The 23763-nt window shown below is 42.9% G+C and overlaps 1 protein-coding gene across 15 annotated transcripts in view; it reads right to left on the bottom strand.

The window, feature by feature from the left end:
* The window catches only part of LOC112252016 (muscleblind-like protein 2a), a 43752-nt gene that overhangs the window by 12251 nt on the left and 7738 nt on the right, over window positions 1–23763 (bottom strand). For 14 of the 15 annotated variants that reach the window (XM_024422883.2, XM_024422889.2, XM_024422888.2 and 11 more), the window contains 4 exons: window positions 21121–21912; window positions 3462–3626; window positions 2057–2281; window positions 919–1173 (listed from right to left, as the gene is read on the bottom strand). In XM_024422883.2, coding sequence (XP_024278651.1) covers window positions 919–1173; window positions 2057–2281; window positions 3462–3626; window positions 21121–21294 — 819 coding nt within the window. In that variant the 5' untranslated portion in view covers window positions 21295–21912. The remainder of the gene's footprint in view (window positions 1–918; window positions 1174–2056; window positions 2282–3461; window positions 3627–21120; window positions 21913–23763) is intronic. The other variant, XM_042306703.1, reaches the window with a different exon arrangement.

Raw genomic sequence — 23763 nt, 5'->3', positions numbered from 1 at the left:
AAACAGCTAGGTAAAGGCTAGCTTCAGTTAAACGGATAGGTAAAGGTTAGTGAACCAGCTAGGTAAACGTTATATTAAGTTAAACAGCAAGGTAAAGCCTAGATTTAGTTAAACAGCAAGGTAAAGCCTAGATTTAGTTAAACAGCTAGGTAAAGCCTAGATTTAGTTAAACAGCTAGGTAAAGATTAGTTAAACAGCTAGGTAAAGGTTAGTTAAACAGCTAGGTAAAGGTTAGCGTCACATAAGAGATAAACATAGCATAAACATACATTTGTGTACGCTATGTGACAGTTTAAAGGCAATTGAGGACTACTACTTACTTGGCAAATTACATTTTGAGTCTTAAGAGCATATATTAGATGTAACAATCTATAATGTAGCTACATTGTATATTAAAATAGGGTGGCTGGTAGCCTAGCGGTTAGGGCATTGGTCTAGAAACAGAAAGGTCGCTAGTTCAAATGTCCGAGCTGACAAGGTGAAAAATCTGCAGATGTGCCCTTGAGCAAGGCACTTATCCCTAACTGCTCCAGGGTTGCCGTTGATGATGGCGGACCTTGGCTGTGACCCACTCTCAGGGGGAGTTGGGCTTAGCAAAAAAACACATTTCCAATTCAAACATGCACACTTGTACATGTATGAAATAGGACAAATATAAGCACCCACTAAATTAGTATTATTATAAATAAAGCAGTGCTCCACATTCAATAAGTTTAGCTAATCAACCAACAAAGGGTAATTGAATAGGAATAAGATAGTAGGCCTACTGACGTGAATGTAGTATGTGTTGCATTTTAAAACGAATAGGACAAGTTGCCCTTAATCAGAAGGGATGCTACAGTATTATAGTAGCTATATAGGCCAATGGTGTGTGTTCTATGCTACTGCTGCACATGGGTCTGGAGGGAAGCATCTTACCATGGCTGCAGCTGCTGCCTGGGCTGCAACAGCCGTATGGTTGACCTGGTGTTGAGAGGATTTGATTTTGGCCTGTAAGTGTGCAGGGGGGTGGAAGTACTTGCACTTCTCCCTGGAGCAGCGCGACTTGATGTAGTCCATGCAGACGGTGACCGTGTTGTCACTGGTGTCGATCATGGGGCTGTCGCTGGGGTGGGCGAAGCGGCAGTCCGTCTCGCCTCGCGCACAGGTCCCCCGCTGGAACTCACGACACACCTACAATAGGACAACCACACAGGACGAGATGGATGAAGTCATAGCACCCTGGAAATGTGCCCTGTTTGACAGTCAACAGGCATTCCGTAATGAACGTGCACTGAGTGTCCAAAACATTAGGAACACCTGCTCTTTCCATGACATAGACTGACAAGGTGACAATCGATATGAAAGCTATGATCCATTATTGATGTCACTCGTTAAATCCACTTCGTATCAGTGTAGATGGAGGAAAAAGGTTAAAGAAGGATTTTTGACACATGGATTGTGTTTGTGTGCCATTTAGAGAGTGAATGGAAGACAAAATATTTAAATGCCATTGAACAGGGTATGGAAGTAGGTGCTAGCCGCACCGGTTTGTGTCAAGAACTGCACCCCTGCTGGGTTTTCCACACTCAACAGTTTCCTGTGTATCAAGAATGGTTCACCACCCAAAGGACATAAAGCCATGGGATGTGAAGACATGTGAAGGGATGTGAAGCGCATTAATGCAGTTGTGGTAAGAACTCAGGCTCCATGTTCACCCCTCACAAAACAGACATGTATCTAGTCTCTGAAGAATAATGCTGCAAGGTTTTTCATGCTCAACAGTTGCCCGTGTGTATAAAGAATGGACCACCACCCAACGAACATCCAGCCAACTTGACACAACTGTGGGAAGCATTGGAGGCAACATAGATCCAGCATCCCTGTGGAACACTTTTGACACCTTGTAGAGTCCATGCCCTGACAAATTGAGGCTGTTCTGAGGTGAAAAGGGGGGGGGGCTGCAACTCAATATTAGGAAGGTGTTCTCAATGTGTTGTATATTCAGTGTATTAATACAGCATATCTCAGACAACGATAAGGCCTTGTTCTTGTTTGTGTGAAGGTGATTTGATACCTCCAGTTTGTCGATGCGCAATAGCTTCTGTGAGGGGGAAGAGGAGGACGAGTTTGAGCTCTGGAGTGTGACTGGGGGGCTTCCAGGGACCATGACTGGGGTGTTGGGGAGCAGTTCCGTGGGTATCAGGCTCATCCCATGGCTCATGGAGGTCATGGGTGTAAGGTAAGGAGAGTAGCTGAGACCTGGGCTCGTACCAAGCCCCTGGGTGACATTGAACGCAGGCTGTAAAAGAGAAGGGACAGCAGTCAGTACAGACACTACTACATATTTGAAATGAAGCATCTGAGTTTTGGGATGGTGTATAATTAAGCAATAAGGCACGAGGAGGTGTGGTATATGGCCAGTATACCACGACTAAAGGCTGTTTTTACACACAACGCAATGCGGAGTGGTGTGGGGGCTGTGCTTTGGCAAAGTGGGTGGGGTTATATCCTTCCTGTTTGGCCCTGTCCGGGGGTGTCCTCGGATGGGGCCAGTGTCTCCTGACCCCTCCTGTCTCAGCCTCCAGTATTTATGCTGCAGTAGTTTATGTGTCGGGGGGCTAGGGTCAGTTTGTTATATCTGGAGTACTTCTCCTGTCCTATTCGGTGTCCTGTGTGAATCTAAGTGTGCGTTCTCTAATTCTCTCCTTCTCTCTTTCTTTCTCTCTCTCGGAGGACCTGAGCCCTAGGACCATGCCCCAGGACTACCTGACATGATGACTCCTTGCTGTCCCCAGTCCATCTGACCGTGCTGCTGCTCCAGTTTCAACGGTTCTGCCTTATTATTATACGACCATGCTTGTCATTTATGAACATTTGAACATCTTGGCCCTGTTCTGTTATAATCTCCACCCGGCACAGCCAGAAGAGGACTGGCCACCCCACATAGCCTGGTTCCTCTCTAGGTTTCTTCCTAGGTTTTGGCCTTTCTAGGGAGTTTTTCCTAGCCACCGTGCTTCTACACCTGCATTGCTTGCTGTTTGGGGTTTTAGGCTGGGTTTCTGTACAGCACTTTGAGATATCAGCTGATGTACGAAGGGCTATATAAATAAATTTGATTTGATTTGAGTGCCTGGATACAGCCTTTATAGCCGTGGTATACTGGCCATAGATCAAATCAAATCAAATTTGATTTGTCACATACACATGGTTAGCAGATGTTAATGCGAGTGTAGCGAAATGCTTGTGAAAGATCACCAACCCCCAAGGTGCCTTATTGCTATTATAAACTGCTTACCAAAGTAATTAGAGCACTAAAAATAAATGTTTTGTCATATCCGTGGGTTACGGCCTGATATACCACAGCGGTCAGCCAATCAGCATTCAGGGTTCGAACCACCCAGTCTATAATGTCTACTACGATTTTCAACCAATCAGCTTTCAGGGCTCAAACCACCCAGTTTATAATAAACTATACTTACTACAGGCTGCATGCTCGTGCCTGGGATCATGAAGTGCATCTGCTGGGCCAGCATGGCTGCTGCCGTCTTCTGCTGGATGAGGTTGTTGCGTCCGTTAATCTCTAGCTGGGTTTTTAAATGAGAAGGTGGATGAAGGTACTTACAGTTTTCTCTTGAACAACGACCCTGGAATAAGAGTAAGAACACAAAAGAAAGAACTATTAGACAAGATAAAAACCCTTAAACGTAGGCCTAAGCCTATGAGCCTAGAGCTTTATAAATATAATATACATATTTATTTTACATAAAGTGAAGCATCATTACTGGACAGGGTCACTAGAATTCATTGACAACCAAGGAAAGCAACAAAGACATCCATTAAAAACAAGACACAAAAGACCATTCATGAAAGATTCATGTTGAGCCTCAATCATGTCCTGAAGATGCAGTAGCCCACGCCCCTAACAAACCAAGACCATTCAGCTCAGAGGACAGGACACTAATGCAATATCAGGAAACTCAATCACAGTGACACAGAATCACACCTTCACACTTGAAATGCTTTTCTGTGGGGACAGATAGTATGGTAGTTTGGCTGATGCTATTGTTGTTGCAGAGGCAGTATGATTGACAGAGAGGAGCACACTGCGCCCCAAGACAAATGCACACAAGAGATGGATGCCTGTAGAGCAGGTATTCCCAAACTGGGGTACGTGCAAATGCCGTCAGTTGTACGCCAAATAACAATGAGATTAAAATGTTTTATTATTATTTATTTTTTTAAATCACATTTTCAAACAGTCCTTTTATATTTTCCAACGGGGCTATACATTTGGGTGAGTTTTTTTTCCCTCGCCTGAGAAGCCTTGTTTCACTGCACAAAATAAAAATGTAACCATCTAGTGTTCAGTAAAAAAAATAAAAACACAATGTCAAATACAGGTAGCCTAGTCAAATAATTAACATCCAATCACTGTCACACCCTGACCATAGTTTGCTTTGTATGTTCTATGTTTTGTTTGGTCAGGGTGTGATCTGAGTGGGCATTCTATGTTGTGTGTCTAGTTTGTCTGTTCCTGTCTTTGTGTTTGTTACACCAGATAGGGCTGTTTTCGGTTTTTCACATTTCTTGTTTTGTATATTGTTCATTTATCATCTTCATTAAAGATGTATCACAATAACCACGCTGCGTTTTGGTCCGCCTCTCCTTCAACAGAAGAAAGCCGTGACAGTCACATTAACCGTTTCTCTCTCGCGGGAATTCCAATAAAGGTCCGTATGTTGCTGCACATTCCGTTTGCTCGAAAATTGATAAATGGTTAAAAAAAAAGTAAGGCCCACGTCCATAGACACATACCAGCTCTACTGGTAGTACTGCTACTACCAGCAGTACTACACCTGCACCTGTCGACTACACAAGTTGTTCTGCTTCCACGAGCACATCCAATGCTAGCATCAGTAATTCTACATTTGTTGTTAGCCCAGCTAGCATGGACACTGACAGTTGTGAATCTGATGCAGCCGAAGAGCTACTGTCCCTCTTATCCAGGAAAGCACCGAACAACATACAGGGACGTTGGACCATCAAAAAGATGCAAATATGACGAGAACTACATTGACTCGGGGCTCACTTATATTGGGAGTACTGTCTTTCCTCAGCCACAGTGTGCTATACAGTACCGGTCAAAAGTTTTAGAACACCTACTCATTCAAGGATTTTTCTTTATTTTTACTGTTTTCTACGTCGTAGAATAATAGTGAAGACATCACAACTATGAAATAACAGATATGGAATCATGTAGAAACCAAAAAAAGTGTTCAGCTTTATTTTGATGTATTACACTTGTATTTATATGAATGTTAAATATTTATATGAATGTTTGAGTTTGAATTTGGCGCTCTGCAATTTCACTGGATGTTGTCGAGGTGGGTCGCTAGCAGAACTGCGCTAGAAAGGTTAAACAATTCAAAATATATTTTATATTTGAGATTCTTCAAATAGCCACCCTTTGCCTTAATGACAGCTTTGCACACTCTTGGCATTCTCTCAACCAACTTCACCTGGAATGCTTTTCCAACAGACTTGAAGGAGTTCCCACATATACTGAGCACGTTTTGGCTACTTTTTCTTCACTCTGCGGGTGACTCACCCCGAACCCTCTCAATTTGTTTGAGGTCGGGGGATTGTGGAGGCCAGGTCATCTGATGCAGCACTCCTTTACTCTCATTCTTGGTAAAATATCTCTTACACAGTCTGGAGGTGTGTTTTGTCATTGTCCTGTTGAAAAACAAATAATTGTCCCACTAAGCCCAAACAAATGGGATGGCGCATCGCTGCAGAATGCTGTGGTAGCCATACTGGTCAAGTGTGCCGTGAATTCTAAATAAATCACAGACAGTGTCACCAGCAAAGCACCCCCCACACCATAAAACCTCCTCCTCCTTGCTTTACAGTGGGAAATACACATGCGGAGATCATCCGTTCACCCACAGCGCGTCTCACAAAGACACGGAGGTTGGAACCAAAAATCTCCATTTTTAACTCCAGACGAAAGGACAAATTCCCACCGGTCTAATGACCATTGCTCGTGTTTCTTGGCCAAAACAAGTCTCTTCTTTTTATTGGTGTTCTTTAGTAGTGGTTTCTTAGCAGCAATTCGAACATGAAGGCCTGATTCTCTTTGCTTATTTGAGCTGTAATTACCATAATATGGACTGGGTCTTTCACCAAATAGGGCTATCTAAATGAACTTTTAAGAATGCATACCTGTTAATACAAATGCATTCCAGGTGACTACCTCATGAAGCTGGTTAAGATAATGCCAAGAGTGTACAAATCTGTCAAGGTAAAGGGTGGCTATTTGAAGAATCTCAAACATAAAATGTATTTATTTGTTTAACTTTTTTTTTGGTTACTACATGATTCCATGTGTGTTATTTCATGGTTTTAATGCCTTCACTATTATTCTAGAATGTAGAAAATAGTAAAAATAAAGAAAATCCCTTGAATGACAAGGTGTTCTAGTACTTTTGTACATATGCTACCGGCCAAAAGTTCTCTCAGAACTCGATGAAACCTTAACTCTTGTGCAGACATTTAGAAACAAAACATGCCCATTTGAAAAATAAGCCACAAGAGCATTTTGAGCGAGAATTAAGACGACTTTTGAGTAGTAAGACATGTATAAAAGCAACAGATACCAATAATAAGAAGGGGCTAGAAGCGTCACATATTGTGAGCTACTGAGTGGCTAGGACAGGCAAGCCCCATACTATTGTGGATGACTTAATTCTTCCTGCCGTCACGGATATGGCTGAGACAATGCTGGGGGAAAGGGCCCAAAAACTATACAGACAATGCCTTCATCAAGCAACACTTTTTCACGACGCATCAGTGACATGGCAGGAGATATATTGAAAGAATTACTGCTTGGCATACAAGCCAGTGAATTCTATGCTTTAGAGCTGGATTAATCAACAGACCTGGCAGGCCTGGCACAGCTTCAGGTATACAGTTGAAGTCGGAAGTTTACATACACGTAGGTTGGAGTCATTAAAACTTGATTTTCAACCACTACACACATTTCTTGTTAACAAACTATAGTTTTGGCAAGTCGGTTAGGACATCTACTTTGTGCATGACACAATAACTTTTTCCAACAATTGTTTACAGACTACTATTACAGATTATTTCACTTATAATTCACTGGATCACAATTCCAGTGGGTCAGAAGTTTACATACACATCATGGGAAAATCAAAAGAAATCAGTCAAGACCTCAGATAAAAAATGGTACATCACCACAAGTCTGGTTCAAACTTGGGAGCAATTTCCAAACGCCTGAAGGTACCACGCTCATCTGTACAAACAAAAGTATGCAAGTATAAACACCATGGGACCACACAACCGTCATACAGCTCAGGAAGGAGACGCGTTCTGTCTCCTAGAGATGAATGTACTTTGGTGCGAAAAATGCAAATCAATCCCAAAACAACAGCAAAGGACCTTGTGAAGATGCTGGAAGAAACAGGTACAAAAGTATCTATATCCACAGTAAAACAAGTCCTATATCGACATAACCTGAAAGGCCGCTCAGCAAGGAAGACGCCACTGTTCCAGAGTTGCAAAGAAAAAGCGATATCTCATCCGGGTCAATAAAAATAAAAGATTAAGCATCCCGGAGTCGCCTCTTCACTGTTGACGTTGAGACTGGTGTTTTGCGGGTACTATTTAATGAAGCTGCCAATTGAGAACTTGTGAGGCGTTTGTTTCTCAAACTAGACATTCTAATGTACTTGTTCTTGCTCAGTTGTGCACCGGGGCCTCCCACTCCTCTTTCTCTTCTGGTTAGAGACAGTTTGCACTGTTCTGTGAACGGAGTAGTACACAGTGTTGTTCGAGATCTTTCGTTTCTTGGCAATTTCTCACATGGAATAGCCTTCATTTCTCAGGACAAGAATAGACTGACTAGTTTCAGAAGAAAGTGCTTTGTTTCTGGCCATTTTGAGTCTGTAATCAAACCCACAAATGCTGATGCTCCAGATACTCAACTAGTCTAAAGGCCTGTTTGATTGCTTCTTTAAATCAGAACGACATCTTTTTAGCTGTGCTAACAAAATTGCAAATGGGTATTCTAATGAACAAATAGCCTTTTTATGATAAACTTGGATTAACCTACACAACGTACCATTGGAACACAGGAGTGATGGTTGCTGATAAATGGGTCTCTGTACGCCTATTTAGATATTCCATTAAAAAAAAGAAATCTGCCGTTTCCAGCTACAATAGTAATTTAATTTACATTAACAATGTCTAAACTGTTTCTGATCAATTTGATGTTATTTTAAATGGACAAAAAAAAATTGTTTTTCTTTCAATAACAAGGACATTTCTAAGTGTCCCCAAACTTTTGAACAGTAGTGTATTTCTCGTTTGACCAGCGTTGTGTCAGGTCACACCGGTTCACATTGACCGTGGCGTGTGCAGAAAGTAGCCCATCACAACTTTTTCCAACTGATCTGTCTATAGCGCCTGCTAAATTCAGGGCATCAATGTTGTTGAGAAGAGAGGCAGAACTTTTGTAGTTCACAATGGCTAACGTTATATCTTTCAAAACAGCTGCAGTAAGAAGGACTATCAACATATATTGAGCAGCTGACATTATAGACAGAAACATGCTACATGTCACACCAATCTAAACTCATCCCCTGGCATGTCCAGCCCATCCATTATGTCAGCCAATCATGGCTAGTGGGAAGGATCCTGCCTTTTCCGTGGCTAAACCAACTAGGCTCTTAATTTAACCATTTTATTTGTATTTACAGATGGAATACAAGTTTGTTATTAAGGCACATGAAAGTTCACATGAAACGCATTTTTGCATAACAGCCTCAATTTGTTGGGGAATGGACTCTACAAGGTGACGAAAGTATCCAACAGGGATGCTGGGCCATGTTGACTCCAATGCTTCCCACAGATGTGGTAAGTTGGCTGAATGTCCTTTGGGTGGAGGACCATTCTTGACACACACACACACACACACACACACACGGGAAACTGTTGAGCATGAAAAACCTAGCGTGAAAAAGTCACACCAATAAGGGATCATAGCATTCACTTGGTCAGATTATGTCATGGAAAGAGCAGGTGTTCTTTATGTTTTATACTCTCAGTGTACATTATTCAAGTTAAGATGAAATGTCAAATCAATATGCAGTGCTTAGGCCAGGAGTGGATAAATAACCAATGATAATGACATTATCAGCATGAAAGGTCTCTGGGAGACCCAAGCAAAACGTGCGGATACAGTACGAGCCTATAGATTTATGTAAATTGAGTGAGCATAAAACAGGTATAGATGAGGTACTGTAAATGTCTGGGGTCATTCTGGGTTTAATGCCATTATTTTAATACAATAATATTTTCATCTGTACAATCCATTACCTTTCAGCTCTTCTGCTTACATATTTACTGGTCCTCAACACATTAAAAAGGAGCACACAGTTTTATGGGGGACCGGCGTGGGATTATGGGGGACCGGTGTGGTTTTATGAGAACTCGGCATGGTCTTATGGGGACTTGGCAGTCTGAGCTGCTGTCAAAACACTGGGTGTTTTGGGTGATGCACAGGCGCCTCAATTTGCTTTAGCCTACTTCTGAAAAGAAGGTGAAGCAGGTGCTGACTGCTGAGAGGAAAGGGGTGAAAAAACGAATGTACTGTAGATCTGGTCTCTGTAAAGTAGTCCTTCTCTCAGTCCGTCTCTGTAAAGCAGTCCTTCTCTCAGTCCTTCTCTCAGTCCGTCTCTGTAAAGTAGTCCTTCTCTCAGTCCTTCTCTCAGTCCTTCTCTCAGTCCGTCTCTCAGTCCTTCTCTCAGTCCGTCTCTGTAAAGCAGTCCTTCTCTCAGTCCTTCTCTCAGTCCGTCTCTGTAAAGTAGTCCTTCTCTCAGTCCTTCTCTCAGTCCTTCTCTCAGTCCTTCTCTCAGTCCGTCTCTGTAAAGTAGTCCTTCTCTCAGTCCTTCTCTCAGTCCGTCTCTGTAAAGCAGTCCTTCTCTCAGTCCTTCTCTCAGTCCTTCTCTCAGTCCTTCTCTCAGTCCGTCTCTGTAAAGCAGTCCTTCTCTCAGTCCTTCTCTCAGTCAGTCTCTGTAAAGCAGTCCTTCTCTCAGTCCTTCTTTCAGTCCGTCTCTGGAAAGTAGTCCTTCTCTCAGTCCTTCTCTCAGTCCGTCTCTGTAAAGCAGTCCTTCTCTCAGTCCGTCTCTGTAAAGCAGTCCTTCTCTCAGTCCGTCTCTGTAAAGCAGTCCTTCTCTCAGTCCTTCTCTCAGTCCTTCTCTCAGTCCGTCTCTGTAAAGCAGTCCTTCTCTCAGTCCGTCTCTGTAAAGCAGTCCTTCTCTCAGTCCTTCTCTCAGTCCTTCTCTCAGTCCGTCTCTGTAAAGCAGTCCTTCTCTCAGTCCTTCTCTCAGTCCGTCTCTGTAAAGTAGTCTTTCTCTCAGTCCTTCTCTCAGTCCGTCTCTCAGTCCGTCTCTGTAAAGTAGTCCTTCTCTCAGTCCTTCTCTCAGTCCGTCTCTGTAAAGTAGTCCTTCTCTCAGTTCTTCTCTCAGTCCTTCTCTCAGTCCTTCTCTCAGTCCGTCTCTCAGTCCGTCTCAGTCCTTCTCTCAGTCCTTCTCTCAGTCCGTCTCTGTAAAGCAGTCCTTCTCTCAGTCCTTCTCTCAGTCCTTCTCTCAGTCAGTCTCTGTAAAGCAGTCCTTCTCTCAGTCCTTCTTTCAGTCCGTCTCTGGAAAGTAGTCCTTCTCTCAGTCCTTCTCTCAGTCTGTCTCTGTAAAGCAGTCCTTCTCTCAGTCCGTCTCTGTAAAGCAGTCCTTCTCAGTCCTTCTCTCAGTCCTTCTCTCAGTCCTTCTCTGTAAAGCAGTCCTTCTCTCAGTCCTTCTCTCAGTCCGTCTCTGTAAAGCAGTCCTTCTCTCAGTCCTTCTCTCAGTCCTTCTCTCAGTCCTTCTCTCAGTCCGTCTCTGTAAAGCAGTCCTTCTCTCAGTCCTTCTCTCAGTCCTTCTCTCAGTCCGTCTCTGTAAAGTAGTCCTTCTCTCAGTCCTTCGCTCAGTCCTTCTCTCAGTCTGTCTCTGTAAAGCAGTCCTTCTCTCAGTCCTTCTCTCAGTCCTTCTCTGTAAAGCAGTCCTTCTCTCAGTCCTTCTCTGTAAAGCAGTCCTTCTCTCAGTCCTTCTCTCAGTCCTTCTCTCAGTCCGTCTCTGTAAAGCAGTCCTTCTCTCAGTCCTTCTCTGTAAAGTAGTCCTTCACTCAGTCTGTCCTCGGCTCCATTACATCTTTCGCCTGCTTGTTTTCTGTGTCAGCTTTGTTCCTAGTGTGAAATGTTAAGCACTGGTGGAGTTCCCTTCCCTTTCACAAGTGGACTCTGTCAACCCCTGGTCCACCCCTCTGGTGTCCTTGGCTAGCCCTCAGTGCACTGCTGTTCTAGAACAAACGTTAAAAATCTTGTATTGACAGAACAGGATTTAGGCTACACTGGCTTTTAATCATGTATAATTCTGAGATTAGAATTAAATTATGTTTCATCCATCCTAATGTCAAAGAAAGTCACTTTCAATATGGGGCAGATGTACAGTGATCAATTTACAGATTGATTATCAATTTGTCATATTACACATTGTCTCAGATTACAGGAGTATGAGGCGAATAGCTGACTTCCACAATTGCTAGGCTATTTGGAGGAGATATAACTCAGAGTAACAGAGAAGGTTTTATTTTTCCCTTGGCGTAAACCCACCACATCTAAAAACAGGCTTCACAATTTATGATCTACCAGGCACTAAAAGTACAAGCCCATGAAACACAAGAGCCATTTTTGTGATGTACTGTATCTGGTGGCAGCTCTGTACATACACTTTCGCTAGCAAGGCAGCAGACGTGGAGCAGACAAATCAGACTAATCTCAGTATAACAGCGTGCTGTACTGCGCTGGCCACCCCACCCACACACTGAATGTTAAACACCATGCAATAAAACAAGACAGCCTGAAAAGCTGAAGGAGCAGCCTGAGCACAAAATACACAATTCATATTTGCTCCTCAGTCCTGGTTGGGATGCAGGTTAATGGGGATTAAAAGTGATTCTGAGCAGAGACATGTAATAAGGCTTTCAGCTTTATTCCCATGCCCAGCGCAGAATAAAAATTGGCGTTTCTCATCACATTCCAGCAAAAGAATAGTCAGTCATTCTGGTGTCAGCCTAGTTTAAACCACCTAAAGTCTTCTAATCTCATCCCCCCCAAATGTGTCAGGAGAAAATTAGGCCTAGATTCAGTTCACACTTCACAGCTGTCAGCACAATGATACAGAAACAGTAAAGGACTCCATTCTGTTGGTCAGACGGCAGGGTTTAACTTAGGCTACATCCTGTTGTGTTGGAAGGTAACTGTAGTGACCTACACAGTAGTTGAGGAAAGCATGTCCTACATTTTACATTTTCGGAGTGCTATAGTTAAGCAATAAGGCCCTTGGGGACCCTCGGGGGTGTGGTATATGGCTAATATACCACGGCTAAGGGCTGTCATTATGCCCAATGCAACGCGGAGTGCCTGGACACAGCCCTTAGCCATGGTATATTGGCCATGAGAACTTGCAAATGAGAACTTGTTCTCAACTAGCCTACCTGGTTAAATAAAGGTGAAATAAATATACCACAAACCCCCGAGGTGCCTTACTGCTATTATAAACTTGTTACCAACGTAATTACAGCAGTAAAAATAAATGTGTATACCCCGGCTGTCAGCCAATCAGCATTCAGGGCTGAAACCACCCAGTTTATAGCTGGTAATAACACATGTACAACCTAATAGGCTTGCGTAGGCTGAAAAATCTAAAGGCTAAGCTAACCTGTTGGCTAAGCTAACTTGTAGGTTAAGCTAACCTGTATGCTAAGTTAACCTGTAGGCTAAGCTAACCTGTAGGCTAAGCTAACCTAGGCAAGCACAACGACTTAAGCAGCCATCCAAATGAATTAAATGTTTACTACTCACTGCTTTTGCATCAACTGGAGCAACTAGTTTCACAATAAGCTCATCATTGTACACTATATATACACAAAAGTATGTGGACAAGTTGTAGAAACATCTCAAGGATGATCAATGGAAACAGGATGTACCTGAGCTCAATTTCGAGTCTCATAGCAAAGGGTCTAAATACTTACAGTACCGGTCAAAAGTTTGAAAACACCTACTCATTCAAGGGTTTTCTTTAGTTGTACCATTTTCTAAATTGTAGAATAATAGTGAAGACATCAAAACTATGAAATAACACATATGGAATCATGTAGTAACCAAAAAAGTGTTAAACAAATCAAAATAGCCACCCTTTGCCTTGATGCACACTCTTGGCATTCTCTCAACCAGCTTCACCTGGAATGCTTTTCCAACCGTCTTGAAGGAGTTCCCATATAAGCGGAGCACTTGATGACTGTTTTTCCTTCACTCTGCGGTCCAACTCATCCCAAACCATCTCAATTGGGTTGAGGTTGGGGATTGTGGAGGACAGGTCATCTGATGCAGCACTCCGTCACTCTCCTTCTTGGTCAAATAGCCTTTGGACAGCCTGGAGGTGTGTTGGGTCATTGTCCCGTTGAAAAACAAACGATAGTACCACTAAGCGCAAACCAGATGGGATGGTGTATCGCTGCAGAATACTGTGGTAGCCATGCTAGTTAAGTGTGCCCTGAATTCTAAATTAATCAGACAGTGTCACCAGCAAAGCACCCCCACACCATCACACCTTCTCCTCCATGCTTCAAGGTGGGAACTACACATGCGATCATCCGTTCACCTACTCTGCATCTCAAAGACACGGCGGTTAGAACAAAACATTTCAAATGTGGACTCATCAGACCAAAGACAGATTTCCAGCGGTCTAATGTCCATAGCTCGTTTTTCTTGGCCCATGCAAAATTCTTCTTCTTATTGGTGTCCTTTAGTAGTAGTTTCTTTGCAGCAATTTGACCATGAAGGACTGATTCACACAGTCTCCTCTGAACAGGTGATGTTGACATGTGACTGTTACTCATAAGCTTCTATGAAGCATTTATTTGGGCTGCTATTTCTGAGGCTGGTAACTCTAATGAACGTATCCAGAGGTAACTCTGGGTCTTCCTTTCCTGTGGCTGTCCTCATGACAGCCAGTTTCATCATAGCGCTTGATGGTGTTTACGACTGCACTTGAACAAAATTTCTAAGTCCTTAAAGTAATGATGACTGTCGTTTCACTGCTTATTTGACCTGTTCTTGACATAATACGGACTTGGCTTTTACCAAATCTTCTGAATACCCCCTGCCTTGTCACAACACAATTGACTAACTCAAACGCATTAAGAAGGAAGGAAATTACACAAATGAACATTTTACAAGGCACACCTGTTAATTGGAATGCATTCCAGGTGAATCTCATGAAGCTGGTTGAGAGAATGCCAAAAGTGTGCAAAGCTACCATCAAGGCAAAGGGTGGCTGCTTTGAAGAATCTCATATATAAAATATATTATTATTTGTTTAACACCTTTTTGGTTACTGCATGATTCAATATGGTGTTATTTACTAGTTTCCACAACTATTCTACAAGAAAAACCCTTGAATGAGTAGGTGTGTCCAAACTCTTGACTGGTGCTGTACATTTTTTTTTAAATAAATTTGCAAACATTTCTAAAAACCTGTTTTTGCATTGTCATTTTGGGGTATTGTATGTAGACTGATGAGGAAAAATAACAATTAAATACGTTTTAGAATAAGGCTGTAACCTAACAAAATGGTCCGAATACTTTCCGAAAATATTTCAGACCCCTTCTCTTTTTCCACATTTAGTTACAGCCTTATTTTAAAATTGAATGACTTATAATTTTTCCTCAATCTACACAATGACAAAGCAAAAACAGGTTTTTAGACATTTTAATACATGTAAAAAAATAAAAATAAAAAACTGAAATCACATTTACATAAGTATTCAGACCCTTTACTCAGTACTTTGTTGAAGCACTTTTGCAGTGATTACGGACGCGAGTGTTCTTGGGTATGACACTACAAGCTTGCCACACCTGTATCTCCCAATCTTCTTGGCAGATCCTCTCAAGCTCTGTCTGGTTGGATGAGGAGTGTTGCAGCACAGCTATTTTCAGGTCTCTCCAGAGAAGTTCGATGGGGTTCAAGTCCGGGCTCTGGCTGGGCCACTCAAGGACATTCAGAGACTTGTCCCAAAGCCACTCCTGCGTTGTCTCGGCTTTGTGCTTAGGGTCGTTGTCCTGTTGGAAGGTGAAGTCTGAGGTCCTGAGCGCTCTGGAGCATGTTTTCATCAAGGATCTCTCTGTACTTTGCTATGCTCATCTTTACCTTGATCCTGACTAGTCTTCCAGTCAATGCAGCTGAAAGAAAATCCCCACAGCATGATGCTGCCACCACCATGCTTCACGATAGGGATGATGCCAGGTTTCCTCAAGCTGTGACGCTTGACATTCAGTCCAAAGAGTACAATCTTGGTTTCATCAGATCAGAGAATCTTGTTTCTCATGGTCAGAGCCTTTAGGTGCCTTTTGGCAAACTCCAAGTGGGCTGTCATGTGCCTTTTACTGAGGAGTGGCTTCCATCTGGCCACTCTACCATAAAGACCTAATTGGTGGAGTGCTGCAGAGATGGTGTTCTTCATGGAAGATTATCCCATCTCTACAGAGGAACTCTGGAGCTCTGTCAGAGTGACCATCTGGTTCTTGGTCACCTCCCAGACCAAGGCCCTTCTCCCCCAATTGCTCAGTTTGGCAGGGCAGACAGCTCTAGGAAAAGTCTTGGTGGTTCCAAACTTCTTCCATTTAAGAATGATGGAGGCCACTGTGTTGTTGGGGACCTTCAATGCTGCATAATTTTTTTGGTACCCTTCCCAAGATCTGTGCCTCGACACAATCCTGTTTCGAAGCTCTACGGACACGTCCTTCAACCTCATGTCTTGGTATTTGCTCTGACATGCCAACTGTGGGACCTTATGTATTCCTTTCCAAATCACGTCCAATCAATTGAATTTACAAAAAGGTGGACTCCAATCAAGTTGCAGAAACATCAAGGATGATCAATGGAAACAGAAAGCACCAGAGCTATATTTTGTGTCTGATAGCAAAGGGTCTGAGGTATCTCTGTTTTTATATATATTTTTATATATATATATAAAAACAGAATATATATAAATAAATGAGCAAACATCTAAATAAAAAATAAAAAACTGGTTTTCCCCCTACTACAATTCCAGGGGGGTGCCTGCCTCTTATCTGAGGCATGAGAAGCCATGCCTTTCTCACTTGCTGATTCCCCCCCCCAGAAACAGGGTTGGGCATCAGGCCTTGTTCCTCCCACTGCTCACAGCCTAACCCAACACTGCTGTGCGTTGGCTGGCTGTGGGTTGGCTGGCTGGGGGCTGGCTGCTAGCTCCAGACATGAGCAGCACTTTTCCCCTTCTCTGCTCAGTCTTCAGAGGCTTCCTCCGACCCAGCTTCAGCACAGTCTCCTGGGACCAGCCCACAGTAAACAGCTCCTCTCAGTCAGATCATGACTGATAGCCAGCCCCCAGGCAGCCAGCCAGCCCCCAAGCCAGCCCCCAGCAACCAGCACAGCAGTGTTGGGTTAGGCTATGAGCAGTGGGAGAAACAAGGCCTGATTCCCAACCCGGTTTCTGGGGAGGAAATCATCAGGTCAGAAAGGCATCCTGCTTCTCATCCTGTTGGTTCAGATAAGAGGCAGGCAACCCCCTGGAATTGCTATGAGACTCGAAATTGAGCTCAGGTGCATCCTGTTTCCATTGATCATCCTTCAAATATTTCTACAACTGGAGTTTAGTCCACCTGTGGTAAATTCTATTGATTGGACATGATTTGGAAAGGCACACATCTGTTTATTCAAGGTTCCACAGTTGGCAATGCATGTCAGAGCAAAAACCAAGCCATGAGGTCGAAGGAATGTGTTATACCCCAATACATGCTAACTAACCTCTGACCATTACAATAACATGGGAGTTTCGCATTTTTGGGGATGTATGATATTTGTGCATCTGTAACTTTCTCACTCTTAATTATTCACTATTTATTCAGGACTATCCATAATCATGGTGGCATCCTCATCAATGTAGAAGAGTTTAGAAACATATTATATTCTTTTTTACAATAAGTTACTCCAAAATAATACAATACATTATTTACCATTAATTTCTATTGGGCACAAAATATTCTGAAACATAACCAAAACAAACAGCAAATCCAATACGTATTTTTAATGGAAAAAAGCTTTCAATGTAAACTTAAACCAGATATAAACTATGTAGAAAAGGACCTATATATATATATTTTTTTATCTTTGAGAACTAACTATCACCTAAATAAAAGCCAGACATTCGGGGACAATTGGAAATGCCAAAAACAATGAAATTAGTAGGGCTGTGACGATACCATTGTCGAAATATATTTTTACATGTCAAAAATAAAAACATGAAGCTGACCATACTCTTTTGACCTTTAAAAACCTGCTGTATGTAAAATATTGTTTGCTATAAGCTTGCGAAATAAATAAATGTTGACTCAGGATGACAATATAATGATGTTTGTTTCCAACCAGGCTGTTTTCCTAAACTTAAATCCACTTTGTGTTTTGTTTTCATTCCACGATACGAGCGAGCATTGCAATACTGGTATCCTCCAGCCCAAGAATTTAGAAGTATTGATTTTGATATTATGTTTGAGCAAAATAACACAGCATTGCCATGGCAAAATGCATGGAATTGCAGGAAATTTGCTTTAAAACTGCAACAAAAATTCTCAGCTCCATTAAATAATATGTAGAATTACAGGAAATGTCTTTTAAAACAGCAACATTTTCTCCCAATGCCATGCCCCCTTCCACACCCACTGCCACGCCCACCACCTTCACCCCTTTTTAAACTAGAAAAAACCCTGGTAGTTACTGTCATGCATGGATTTCCGCTGGGATAGTGGAATCCCATGCAGTTAAGCATGTTAGGGGAAGAGTCAGGACGGGAACAGCCTTGTAACAAACATAAGAGGAGATGCTTACTCACCAGTGGTTCAGAGTTAGGCCTAAGCTCCAGTCAGTGTTTATTAAAATGGTTCACCTCCAAAAGAATTTATCAGATTAGGAGTAAGGAGTAAGCCTATCATCAAATTTACAAACTGAACACACACTGGTTTTTCTTATGATATTACATCCAAACTGTCAACGTGGGCCATTATGGCTTGCCTATCATTCAGTTTACTGAAGCACACATAACTCGAGCGGCAGGTAGCGAGCGGATAGACCATTGGGAAAGTAACAGAAAGGTCACTGGATCGAATCCCGAGCTGACAAGGTGTAAAATCTGTTAATGTGCCCTTGAGCAAAGCACTTAACCCTAATTGCTCCAGAGTTGCCATTAATAATGGAAGAGCCTCTGGCCATGACACCGCTCTACGAGGACCTCTCAGGGGAAGCTGAGCCATGCAAAAAACACATTTCCAATTTACACGTGAAATAGGTCAAATATAAAACACAAATATAAAACACAGACAAAATGATTTATTATTATCATCAATATGAATTGTGGGCTAGGCTAAATCAGTGGAAACCACAGTCAAAGCTGAGCCAATGGAAGTGTCGGGAACAGACAACACTCAAGTTACTCTCTTTAACAACAGGCTATTCAACAGAATAGTGACATCATCACATGACTGAGGCGTTTGTATATTTTCTAGCCAATCTCTTCCCATCCCCCTTCCATCGGCTAACAGATCCTCTCTCTCTCTCAACACTGCAGATAGTCCTACACGTTTTAGGCTAAGATTTATCCCCTATTATCGTCAGGGATTGTCGTTCAAGCAAATCAAAATCCTGATTATGATTAGGAATCATTAGCCTATTTCAATTGAACCTCAGCAGGAAATCAATAAATTATAGGACCCAGAAGTGATGACATTTAGCCTAGTGTCATTCAAATCAGTTCAAGTGTCGTCAAAAAACATCAACTGAATACTCTCTCATTGGAAGAGCAACGGTGACATAACAATTCAGACAATACTGGCTGACTTGAAGAGTGTGGGTGGATTGAGAAAGAGAGGATGTTGGCTAAAGGCATTAATGTAGCCTTGCTAGCACACCTAAATATTTCAGAATAAACAACAACAAAAAAAGTTAAAAGATGCAATACGCAAAAATAGCTGTGTCATTTCTTGGTTGCTAAAATTCAAAATAATTTTCCTAAATTCTGTTTGTGCCAAAACAAGTTGTGTATAGTGTAGAGAATCATTGTACCATCTAAACCACTGTGAAATAGATTTGAATTAAACCAAAACTCTTGTATTTTCAGCTGTTGTACAAAACCAAAAGTAAAAGACAGCACATAGAACATATCTACCACTTCTTAGACTTGCCTTCAATTAGAATGACATATCTACAACACACATTTCTATGTGAATTTGCTCAGATCATCCAAAAACGTACATATTGCAGCTTTAAGAAAAAATAAATAAATTGGGGAACAAGAGTAGTACACTCAATATACTGTCCCCAGTCGTAAAACCTTGTCCACCTACACTTCAAACTTAATTCAGATGCACACAAGTCTCTGTTATGAAATATCTGTAAGTTCTGAGTAGACTTCCCCCAAGGTTCTATCACCAGCCTTGTGATGTGATGACTCCAGTCTCAGAGGGCCCAGTAAGTAGGCTGTCACATGAGTTGGATGGTAGGTATACAATAATTGGAGGACAAGCAGCTCAATGCCTACACTGTTCTGGAATGAGCTTGGGCAACAGTGTGACTCTTTATAAGATTAATGGCTGGGCAACTAGTCAGCCCCTAAATTCCCTGCCACCAGTGGAGGCTGCTGAGGGGAGGACGGCTCATAATAAATATCTGGAATGGAGTCAATGGAATGGTATCAAACACATCAAAGACGTGGTTGATGCCACTCCATTGACTCCGCTCAAGACATAATTATGAGCCGTCCTCCCCTCAGCAGCCACCACTGCCCTGCCACCCATAGCAATAAGAAAAAGTGACTTGCAACACTATCTCCGTCTTTTAAACCCTTCAAAAAAGGACCAAAACCTAGAGACGCATTTTGGAAAATAGGTCCTTTGTAGCAATTCCTGCTGATGGTTGGCTGAGCACCAGCCTTGACCAATAGGGACCAGGCCCTTTGCCCTGGCACAGCGTGTTTAAAATGGCCAGTGGAGGTAAGGAGATGATTGAACATCAGAATAATCCAGTGGGCAGCATTGTGTTGCGGTGGCAGTGTGAGCTTCTCTGTGGATTAACCCCAGCCGCAGACGGCCAGGCCCAGCAGACAGCCAGGCCCAGCCAGGCCCGCAGACAGCCAGGCCCAGCATCCGCAGACGACCTGTGGCTGGGCTTGACTCGCAGACAGCCAGGCCAAGCCGCAGACAGCCAGGCCCAGCCGCAGGCACAGTCAGCCCCATCCGCAGACAGTCAAGCCCAGCTGCAGGCCCAGCCGTAGACAGCCAGGCCCGGCAGCAGACATCGAAGCCCAGCCACAGGCTCAGACGCAGAAAGCCAGGCCCATCCACAGACAGTCAAGCCCGGCGGCAGACAGCCAGCCCCACCCGCAGACAGCCAGCCCCACCCGCAGACAGCCAGGCCCAGGAGCAGACAGCCAGGCCCAGGAGCAGACAGCCAGGCCCAGGAGCAGACAGCCAGGCCCAGGAGCAGACAGCCAGGCCCAGGAGCAGACAGCCAGGCCCAGCAGCAGACAGCCAGGCCCAGCAGCAGACAGCCAGGCCCAGCAGCAGACAGCCAGGCCCAGCAGCAGACAGCCAGGCCCAGCAGCAGACAGCCAGGCCCAGCAGCAGACAGCCATGCCCAGCAGCAGACAGCCATGCCCAGCAGCAGACAGCCAAGCACAGCAGCAGGTGAGAGGGAGAATGCAGTAATCCCACTGGAAGTCAGCACAAGGCTATAGCCTGCACCCCATGGGGCGTAGTAGTGTGGGATGTCCACATTTGCTTAGAATAAACAGTACAGTACAGGTTCTGTCTCCATTTCCTTACAGTAAACACTTTAGAATGTAATTATCTGTTTAGGCTCCTACATATCTGTCTCCTGGCACATAAAGCAGAGTCATGAATCTAACAGAAGAATGGTGCATGACATTCCTTACCTTTAACGAGTCGAAGCAGGCAATAACTCTTCCATTTTCAACCTGGCAGCTCGTTGGTGGGTGTGCAAATTTGCATTCCTCATCACTCCGTGAGCAAGTTCCTCTCTGAAACTGCCGACACACTTCCAACGTCAGCCATTTTGTGTCCCTTACTGAAGATATATTGAGAGCCATGTCAAGAGGTTCCAATCGACCGCTGCCAGTCCAATGTATCAGTTGAGTTGACTCTTAACTCAAAAAACGGCAACACATTAAAAAAAGTTCACAACTTTTGTCTCTGTCTGATTAGTGCTTGAAAAGTTTACAAATCATATGAAGCAACCAGACTGGCCTCACTGCATCAGCTGGGAGGAAGGCTAATCGATCAACGAGCAATCACTCATCTATCAGTTTGCACCAATGGGAAACCTCTGGAAGGGTTGAGGGCTTGCTCTGTGACACAACAGTGTGTCTATCCTCCTCCACTGACAAGGACTCTCTCATTAATGGTATGTCGAGGCAATGGCGCTCCTTGAAAGAATATTAATGAAGACTTGCCTGGTATTGACTTTGCCAACTTCTCACAATTTGTGCTTTGGTAGTTCTCCCCTCCAGTAAATCTTTCCCCTTGGGATACCTTAGCCACTGGAGTTGTTCAGAAATAAATTGGAGGCGGCTGAAGATTTGCAGCTGAAGTATCCCGGCACTGCTCAGGCCTGGCCTAGAAGGGAGGGTTGGCTTCCCATGCACATTTAGACCAGAGAGCAGGTTGAAGTTGGAGATGTTTTGTGAAAAGCACTTTCTGTTGGTGATCTGGAAGATAGAAAATAGTTATTTGTTTAAAATACTATTAGTGCTCTTATTATACTATAGTTATTGCTATACTCTAGGCTTACTTCATGTTATGCTGCTCGAGTTGCTATGGCCTCTTTTCAATTGATGAAACTGAGAAAATCTCAACGCTACAGTTGTGAAAGCAGGGTGGGGTACAGCATAACAGTGTTTACTCTGGAAAAATGGGAAATGGGAGGTATGGGAAAGGACTCAAAAGCTCTGTCCGCTGACTTTTTAAAGGGACATTATACTACAAAATGAATGAAAATAAAAGGAAGCTGATACCATCTAAAATAGAATGTCCATCTCTAGGAATTAGCCCAATAACACATTGTTAAAATTATTTGTTAAAATTATTATAACATATTGGACCACTGTATTTAGCCTATGCATGGTCCATATTATCAGGTATGCTATTAGCAATAAACTTTATCAGCTTTAGCCCAACTGATGCAGCAAAGTACAAATAAATAGGCTGAAGCATGGGGTTGCCTATCTGCATTTACCCTATCGGGCTAATCATTAGCCAGTAGAGGTCGACCGATTAATCGTAATGGCCGATTAATTAGGGACGATTTAGAGTTTTTATAACAATCGGAAAACGGTATTTTTGGATGCCGATTTTGCTGTTACTACCAGCTTTCATATGTTCTCATGTTCTGAGCAAGGAACTTAAATGTTAGCTTTCTTACATAGCACATATTGCACTTTTACTTTCTTCAACACTTTGTTTTTGCATTATTTAAACCAAATTGAACATGTTTCATTATTTATTTGAGGCTAAATTGATTTTATTGATGTATTATATTAAGTTAAAATAAGTGTTCATTCAGTATTGTTGTAATTGTCATTATTACAAATAAAATAAAATAAAAATGGACCGATTACTCGGTATCGGCTTTTTTTGGTCCTCCAATAATCGGTATCGGCGTTGAAAAATCATAATCATAACTTGCATAAACACAGTGAATATAATGTAGGCCTATCTGTTAGGGTAACTCGCCACCCAGGGTAACAGCCCCCCCGGCCTGCCACAATTACTCTTGCTCAACAAAAAGTTCAATTTTATATAGGTCCATTATATTTATATAGGTCCATTATCTTTTCTACATACAGTGCATTCGGAAAGTATTCAGACCCCTTGACTTTTTCCACGTTTTGCTACATTACAGCCTTATTCTTATTGTTAGTTTATGTGTCGCGGGGCTAGGGTCAGTTTGTTATATCTGGAGGACTTCTCCTGTCCTATTCGGTGTCCTGTGTGTATCTAAGTGTGCGTTCTCTAATTCTCTCCTTCTCTCTTTCTTTCTCTCTCTCGGAGGACCTGAGCCCTAGGACCATGTCCGAGGACTACCTGACATGACGACTCCTTGCTGTCCACAGTCCACCTGGCCGTGCTGCTGCTCCAGTTTCAACTGTTCTGCCGTATTATTATTCGACCATGCTGGTCATTTATGAACATTTGAACATCTTGGCCATGTTCTGTTATAATCTCCACCCGGCACAGCCAGAAGAGGACTGGCCACCCCACATAGCCTGGTTCCTCTAGGTTTCTTCCTAGGTTTTGGCCTTTCTAGGGAGTTTTTCCTAGCCACCGTGCTTCTACACCTGCATTGCTTGCTGTTTGGGGTTTTAGGCTGGGTTTCTGTACAGCACTTTGAGATATCAGCTGATGTACGAAGGGCTATATAAATACATTTGATTTGATTTTGATTTATTCTAAAATGTATTAAATGAAAAGAATCCTCCTCAACCTACACACAATACACCATAATGACAAAGCAAAAACTGGTTTTTAGACATGTTTGCAAAGACCCTTTTCTACGAGAC

This window comes from Oncorhynchus tshawytscha, linkage group LG26 (assembly GCF_018296145.1).
Source record: "Oncorhynchus tshawytscha isolate Ot180627B linkage group LG26, Otsh_v2.0, whole genome shotgun sequence".
Lineage (NCBI taxonomy): Eukaryota > Metazoa > Chordata > Actinopteri > Salmoniformes > Salmonidae > Oncorhynchus > Oncorhynchus tshawytscha.
Note: the sequence above shows the minus strand (reverse complement) of the source record. Positions and strands in the feature narration are given on the sequence as shown.